This window comes from Alligator sinensis, unplaced genomic scaffold, assembly GCF_000455745.1.
Source record: "Alligator sinensis unplaced genomic scaffold, ASM45574v1 scaffold784_1, whole genome shotgun sequence".
Taxonomy (NCBI): Eukaryota; Metazoa; Chordata; order Crocodylia; family Alligatoridae; genus Alligator; species Alligator sinensis.
In genome coordinates, this window is record NW_005842318.1 from 779627 (window position 1) to 788251 (window position 8625).

General features: G+C 39.7%; 1 protein-coding gene across 1 annotated transcript in view; it reads left to right on the forward strand.

Annotated features, from left to right (window-relative positions):
* DNAH7 (dynein axonemal heavy chain 7) overlaps nt 1–8625 on the forward strand; it is a 214406-nt gene that overhangs the window by 124268 nt on the left and 81513 nt on the right. The window contains exons 36-37 of the mRNA XM_006028533.2: nt 4456–4468; nt 7617–7772. Of these exons, the coding sequence (XP_006028595.1) occupies nt 4456–4468; nt 7617–7772 (169 nt within the window). The remainder of the gene's footprint in view (nt 1–4455; nt 4469–7616; nt 7773–8625) is intronic.

The window sequence follows — 8625 nt, forward strand, 5'->3', positions numbered from 1 at the left end:
ATATTATTGTAAGTAAGTTTTAAAACTTAAGCTATTTATTGTTTAAAATATGTAGGGTAAGGAATAAACTGACAAAACTGTTGATCAAAGCAAAGTAAAAAGCCAATGAATGGATATTATGAAGCAAAACTATGGATAATGCTAGTGCTATGTTTTTTAACATTTAGATTGACCAATTCACCACATTTTCATTAAATTTCAAATACCACTGCCTTGTTTATCCAGTGCAACTGGGAAGACAGGAAGAAAAGATTTGCATCTCATCTCATCAAACTTTCAAATTTGGTGGTCATCCCTAATGGTGGTGAGATACAAATGTAAGAATGCCATCTGAATGTGGGATTTGCAAAGAAGATATGATGGGAATCCAGTGTATAGGTCTATTATTTAAATTGTAATATACTAATGTGTCATGCATGAAAAACATATGTGATTAAGGAAATTCCATCTAGGTGCTCTGCTTAACAAAGCACATTGTAAATTCCAGTTGATTTTAAAGTTGAGCACCTACTTATGTCCTTTTCGGACTTGCAGCCTAAAGTTTTTTTGTTATAGTTTATTGATATCACCAAAATGCTTTATAGAACTTATATTGTAGTATCTGGTTGCTGCTATTATAAGAAGAAGTAGCCCTTAAAGTTCTAATATACTATTTCTATAGTATTTTTCTAATTCAAGGAGTCCGGTAAAATGGGGATGTTAGGCATCAAATTCTACCTGAAATGATTATGTTTAGGTTCATTAGTGATATACCAGAGAGCCTGACCGACAAAACAGTTTATGATTTGTTCTTTGCCAGAACAGAACTATTGCATATTATATAGTGCTATGTCAAATCTCAGATTTCTTGATAATCTGTTCATATAATAATATAATCTGTTAGTGTAAAATTTACAAGGTAGAAAACCAAGATTTTTCAATCTATTGAGGTTATAGATATTGAAAAAAACCCCAGTGTATTGGGAAAGAAAAATAATTAAATGCATTCATTCTACAGTTAACTTTTAAACTACAGAAAAAAGCATAAGTTTTTTCAATACAGATGTATAGTGTATTAAAATTTCCAATAGTCTATCACTACTTATTGCAGAAGATCCCTATTTGAGTATTCATGACGGTTTATGTTTGTGGCAGAGAGAGAGATTTTGTTCGCCTTTAAGTAATTAAAAAAAATACAAAAATAAATGTATAAATTAGAAACATGTACCCTAGCTGTATAGTATTTCGTCCATTCCATTATTAAGAATACTTTATAGACTAACTGAGTATAAGCTTTCTGATGCAAATTAGCACCTGATGAAGTGAGCTCTTGCTTACAAAAGCTTATGCATCTCTGATTCAGTCTATAAAGTGCATGTCTACCCTGTCTTCCACCTACAAATACTTTGTAATAATTTAGAAGTAGAAATCTTTTTAGAGTTGAATTGCTGATCTTAAGAACTGCCTACATTTTTTTTAAAATGTAATAAATCTGTATTCCCTAGCAAAGTTATCCATGTAAATGACAGGAAATTATAGAGCTATGTAGCTGAGGTCAAGCAGAAGGCAGGGCAGATTTGCAATTTATAGACAAACTGAATTATAGATTCATAAAACCTAAGCTTTTGTAACCTGGAGCTCACTTCATTAGATGCTGTGAAAGGACATGCACAGAGCAGTGTCTCAAATGGGGAGAGTAACTTGAATACAAAAGGCAGGAAGAGAGGAGAGAGGAGGGGTGGGCAGTGCTTGAAGAGGCAAATAAGCCGAGAACCCATGGGAACAATATGACGTTAGTTCTTATCCCTGTAGAAAACCTCAGTAATCAACCTTAAGTGAGGGTTAAAAGACAATCCTAAGGGGCTGTGGGGTACTACACTGTAGCTCCATCAGACTCCAGTCTAGCCTTCCAGATAAAATTGTGGCTAAAGACAAGGAGAATCAATTTCCTAAATTAGCAGGAACCACTTAGGAAGCCTCGGAGGTTAAATATTGTTTCTTACGGTCCTGGTAAAGTGGCAGCATTTACTATAGGGCAGCAGAGTCCAACTGGCATTGTGCAGCCCACATGCTGTTTGGCTCAGGGGCTGCACACAGGCGCTGTAGTCATTGGCTGCTTATACATGTGCTCGGAGGTGGTGGGGGGCATTTTAATTAGAGCAGTTCCTGGACAGCTACTCTAATTAAAACGGCTCACAGTCGTATGAATTCGGCCCTCCCCCACATTTTAAAAATGGCCACGGGGGTGATTTAACTAAAGCTTATTTGACAAGGTTTAGTTAAAGCACCCCCACAGTCATTTTGAAATTTTGAAATATGGGGGGTGCTTAATACACGTGACAGAGAGGCAACACTGGAGCATTCTTATTAGAACACAAATGAGTACATCTAGAGGCAGCCATTATTTTATCTGTCTTTAAGAGATAAGCCAGACTGTGTAGCTGAGTGCAAATTTTATTAGGATTTTGCAATGACTGACTCATCACTATTTGGAGTATTTCTTCATCTTCAGGGATGAGTGGTGTTTTGTTCATTTTAATTTTGTCAGTTTATTATTAAAAGAATATTCTTTGGACAGCAGGAAAAGGATCCTCATTTGCATGAAGAAAAGGTGTAATCAGTTCTAATTCATCAAACAGAAATCTTGGTTTTGTCAGCCTTTTGTCAAAAATGTAAACCAGTAACTAGTACTATGCAGTGTTGCTGCTCAGATGTACAGGTGACAATCAGCTAGGGTCTAGGGACCTGTTGTGGGTTATGTGTGGCCTCCTGTCATGGAATGGGGTCCCCAAGGATGGCTGTGATACCCCTAGGGCTCCTTGACCATGCCAATCCTGTCAAACTTCTTCCCTGGCACTAAGTGCCTAGTAGTCAAGGGTACCTGGTGAGCTCCTGGATCCCCATTAGCCCTAAGTGCAGCATACCAGGCAGCTGCAGCATCTCTGGGCAATTCCTCCCTGGAGGCTCCTTCCCCTTTGGCTGCCGGCAGGGGACCGACTCTAGTCCCAGCCCTGGGGTTTATTTGGGCCCAGGGATCTGCCTCTTCTGGTCAGCTGACCAGCTGCAGGCTAATTCCCTCCTTAGGTCTGCTGCCACAGTAACCTGCACCTGTGGGGTTCCTGCCTGACTGCTAGGGCTCTCTACCTAGGCAATTTCAGCCCTTAAAGGAGCAGGCACTGTAGTGCCCTGCAACACCTCCTAGTAGCTGTGCTTGTACATCCCAGAGCAGCAAGGGCGACTTTGACTTTCTGTGTAGGGGGCTCCATGGTAATCAGGCATTTGTAATAGTTTATTAGTATTTCAGGGGAGTTTTGTTACACAGCAATTGCCTATTAGATTTGGACAATATCTTGCCTTCTGCTGTGAGGGTACATTCCTATAAAACATGTAGGCCTGGAGGCATAATCTGGCCTTGGCATTGTAGACTGCTATGGACAGCACATGCCAGATAAGGGCACATGTTGCCTGTAGATGGAGAGGTAGGATAAATTCCAGTGCCAAACCCTGGCTATTTTCCTTGGACTGTTCTGCCCTGCACTGGCAAGACATTCCTTCAACTACTTCATGTACCCCAAAACTGGCAACTACTATAATAATGTGAAGTGCCTACTTTGATATTTAAGAACAGAGTAAATATTTACTTAACTTATTGCTTAATTAGAACATAATGTATCTGTGATTTTAAACATTTTAGCATATTACTGTTAGTTTTGTAACTGATGCAACATTTAGGCCCCTGCCACACATTACACTTCAGGCATGATTAACCAGTTAATTGTATCTTAAATTGTAACCTGATCACATGTTAAAGCAATTAATGGCATCATAAAACAAGGAATAAGCCACAAAGTCATTCCTCAAAAAATGTGTAATAACTTTGTGGCTGGTTCCTATGATTTAATTAATTGAACATGTGGGTAGGTGCATCTCTGTAGGTGGGAGCCCCGGCAGCTGAGAGTGTTACCCTGAGGGGTCAGGCCAACTCTCAGGATCTCAATATTGTGCTGTTAGACAGGAGGGTGTGACACAATTGCACATATACAAAACACAAATCAATTAGGTGCATACACATGCACACTGCCAGCTCAGGCACATACACATTCAAGCCAGCCTAGGCACATGCATACCTATTACCAATTCAAGCACATACACTATACACCCCAGAAGTTAAACACAGATCACTAATTCATATATCATGCACACAATGCCATACTTTATTTATTTATATATATAAACTTTTAAATATAAATATAAATATAAAAGTTTATATATATACACATACACACACACACTCAGATACACGCACGTTCAAAATAACTAGTTTAGGTTCATGCACACCTATCACCAGTTTAAGCTCATACATGCTACACACACCAAATTTAGACAGAATCAGTTACCAGTTACCAACACCTGCACATTCAATACACATATGTGGATTACTAATTCATATACCACACACACAATGATATCTATATATGTATATATATGCGTATTCACTAATTCACACACATACCACCCACCTACGCATACACACAAGTGAATTCCTAAGTTGGGTGTTGTGATGTGTATGTATGTATATGCTTGGTGTACTTGGGATACCTGGGGAAAGGTTAAGGTAAGAAAGTAGAAGTGTAAGGACTTAAAGTTACTGGAAATGAAAGTCACTGGGACCGGGATTAGAACCGGTAAACTAGAGGGGCCTGGGCTGAAAACCTGAGGCTGAAGGTAACTTTAGGTTAATTGATCTAATTGATTAAAAGACAACACCCAAAGCCTGCAGAACAGGGAAGCATGCTGGCACAGAGTCTGGGACTGGAGCCAGAGCTACGGGGGAGCTGAAAAGGCAGATGGGGACAGGGAAAATGGGACTAAGGGAAAATGTGGGTTTTAAAGAGGGCCTCTGGGTGTGGGGAGCCAGAGGATGGCTCTGGGGCAGCTAGAGAAGTTGCAGGGACCAGCTGCTGGAGAAAACTGCAGGACAGCTAAGAGGAGCTGGGAAGCTGCAGGGGGCAGGGGGAGGATTACAGAAGGTGCAGGGAAAGCCTGAAAACATAGAGACGGACAGCAGAAAATCACAGGAAAAGCAGCAGGTGACAAGGCAGCAGGAAAGCGGAGGAAGGCAGCAGAAAGTCACAGGGAAAAGGCAGGAATTGAGAGGAGATTGGGAAACTAGTGGAGAGGAGTCGGGGCTAGAGCTGAGAGAGAGAGAGAGAGAGAATGAGGCTGGAATTTAAGATAAGGAAGGGACTGGGATTCAGTAAAACATGAGCAAACTCGGGGTTGCAAATGACAGTGGTTTTATTGAACAGGGGAGATGGTGACACAATGCCAAATTGGTTGCCCTTGCACCCACCCACCCACACACACACACACACACACACACACACACACAATGGGAGGGAGAGCTAAGGGGGGCTGAAGTCCACTGAAGTCTAGGAGGAGAGAAAGAGAGAGAGAGAGAAAGAGAGTCCTAATTGTAGGAGGAGGTGTGCAGGTAATATCTATCTATCCAGGCTGGAAAGATTGTCCTTGTCCGGTAGGTGTTGTCCAGAGGGGGGTCACCGGCAGGGCCTCTGGGTGGATAGGTGGTGTGGCATGTTGCTGGTCCAAATGGAGAGGGCGTCCCACTGGGTCTGTCTTCACTGCCCCTTTTTATAGGGGCAGACCTTGTGTGACCCTAGTGACAGGAGGCATGCCCAGGCAAGGGTCAGCCCCTGGCGTACTGAGCATGTGTGCTCTATGCAGGGATGTGCAGTTTCAGGTGTCTGTAATGGTGAGAGTTGCTGGTTTTGTAGGGTTTTTTGTCTTTCAAATGCTGGTCTTGTCTCTGTTCCTGGGTGAGGTCCATGGTTCCTGGATGAATCAATGTGAGGTGATGGCCCAGTCATTACAGGCCATTCAGTAGAGGCCTGCTACCATTGTATTTCAATCATTCCCAATCATTCTCATTCATCCGGGAACCAATTTACATGGGAGGGGTACGTGACTCATACAGTTGCAACATGGGATGCCCAGGCAGAGGACAGAAGGTGGAGGCTTGACATATAAAATGGAAACTTGATATGAGCTTGGTTCACTTACAGACATAGGCCTAAACCATACAATATCCATATGAAACAATAAAAATCAATACAAAAATGATAATAATACAATATACAACAGTAAGAATCAGTACAAACCTAATAATAATGCAATATAAAACAGTGGATATCCAAAACCAAAAATTTGCTACCAAAATAAAAATGTTTCAAGCTTATCCTAAGTCTGAGCTCACTTATACTTATCTATAGGGAATAGAGAGGGAGAGAAAAGGTCAGAAATGGTTGGGGAAGGGGAGGGAATGCATTTTAAAATAAATACAAAAAAAAAAAAGAAGAAAAAACGGGGTTTTGCTACAAGGGGGCTCCCAGCCACAGGAGCCGGTGCAGGGGGAGCACAGGATTGTGATAAAGTATAGTGGGATCTGATGTGCAATTCGACAGTTGTTCCTTCTGCTATGCATGTGTGGCATGGCAGGAAGTATGATTCTGTAGTTTGCATATCAGATCCCATTGCAACTTTACCTGCACGTCTGCAGGGGCCTTTAGTTTTATTGTCTTGAAATTCTATTTCTTTGTTTGTTTATTTTTATGGTAAGTAAAATGTAGTTAATAATAAACATGCCCCAAGATTAATTGGCCTAAATTTAATGATTTAAAAACTTTTCCAAAGCATGCTCAAGAAAAATGATGTTTTGATTATTTTCTCTTTATGAATTAGTCTCTAACTTGCTACCCTTCCCTGCCTTCTGCCTGATTTCAGACTAACACTACTAACTACCTCTCTCTGATTATTTCCTTTGTCATCTTTTTATAGATTCATAGATCCATAGATTGTTAGGGGCTGGAAGGGACTTTGCAGATCATTGGGTCTAGTCCCTGCCCTGCTTTAGGCAGGAAGACAACTGGGGTTAGGTGACCCCAGCGAGGTGACTGTTCAGTCTCCTCTTGAAAACCTCCAGGGTAGGTGACTTCACCACCTCTGGAGGGAGTTTTTTCCAGAGTCTGGCTTTTGGCTTTCCTGGAATGAATATAGTAAATAAGGCTGAGTGTGGTTATATATTTTTGCTATTCTGGGAGTCCCAGTACTTCCAAGTGTAACTGCAAGCATGTGCTGTTAAGCCTGCATGAAGTTTCATTGAAGCCAATGACATAAAGGTTCATACTTGTGGATCCTTTTGTATAAAGTGGAACTAGGCATATGCAAGTAATACAAGTTAAATCAATTAGATCAAGTTAATATTATAAAATGCTATACTATAATGACATAATCTTGAATTAAATTTGTGTGATATAATTACATAGTTCATCTGAGAAAATTTTATGAAAAGTCCGTGATATGATGTAGGTGTCCTATTTCTGAAAAATTTGCTTTGCATTATCCTGAGAACGTTGACTTATCTAAATAGTATTAATTAAAAGTTCTATATGTTAATGTTCAGGGATCACTTATCACTGTTAAAATGAATTACTTGAGAAGTTGTTATAAAAATGACTGACAATAAAATAGTAATCATGTGACATTTACTGAAATGATTTAACATATCAGGTTTATATACATAGGTAGTTCAATCTTTTTTCTCTTTGCCATCCTTGCAGAATTTTCTTTTAAATCACTTGAATAAAAATGTCTACAAGCCACTTCTTATTAACTTCTCAGCACAAACTACTGCAGCTCAGACACAGAATATTATCATGTCAAAATTGGATAAAAGGAGGAAGGGAGTTTTTGGACCTCCTCTTGGGAAGAGAATGGTAACTGAATTCTATTTTTTAACAAAATAGATCTAAATACTTTTATTTTTTAACTGTGTTCAGAACTCAAATTGAAGAGAAATAATTAATACAATTTTAATCTAAATGCAATTTTAATCTAAATGAGTTATAATTCTCCTAAATTTAGATCCCTCTAGTCTCCATCCCCTCATCTCCCTCACCCTAATCCACAGGAGAAATTTGTGCAATTACATGCAAACAGAATCTACATGGCTATTCTGGTCCAGTTGGAGGAGGACAGGCAGGAAAGAGAATTGAGTGAATAATGTGTCCAGAACTGGTTCAAGGGGTATAATGAATTAAAATTTCTTCATAAATCACGCTATATTTTAAAACAATTTACCCGGTTTTACCCCTCCCAAAGGAGAGAGTCCACATTTAATGGGTTTAAAGATTGCTGTTGCTCTGAATTAATCCCTAATTTGCTGTTTGGAAACAGGATTAAGGCATATAAACAGAGAAGCAAGGGCACATTTTGATATTTTTCACGAGTATTAAATACATTTATGAGGAAAAAATGCTTATTTTTTATTTTTTTCTTGAAATGTTTTGCTGACTTTAGCTTGTCACAGCTATGACTAAGGTTTATTAAGCCTGATTTTCATTTCTTCTTAAAGTCTTGAGTAACTCCACTGAAAGCATAGGGCTCATCTGTCTAACACTATTGCTTGGGCATTATCTTATTTGAAATGAACACTGCTGAGTACTCCCATTGAATCGAACTAGACTACAGGCAGTCCTCGACTTACAACTTTTTGAGTGACAACAGATATGTGTGGGAGACTGCCTATTACTGCCCTGATGCCAGGGGGCGCTATTTGCAGCTCTGACC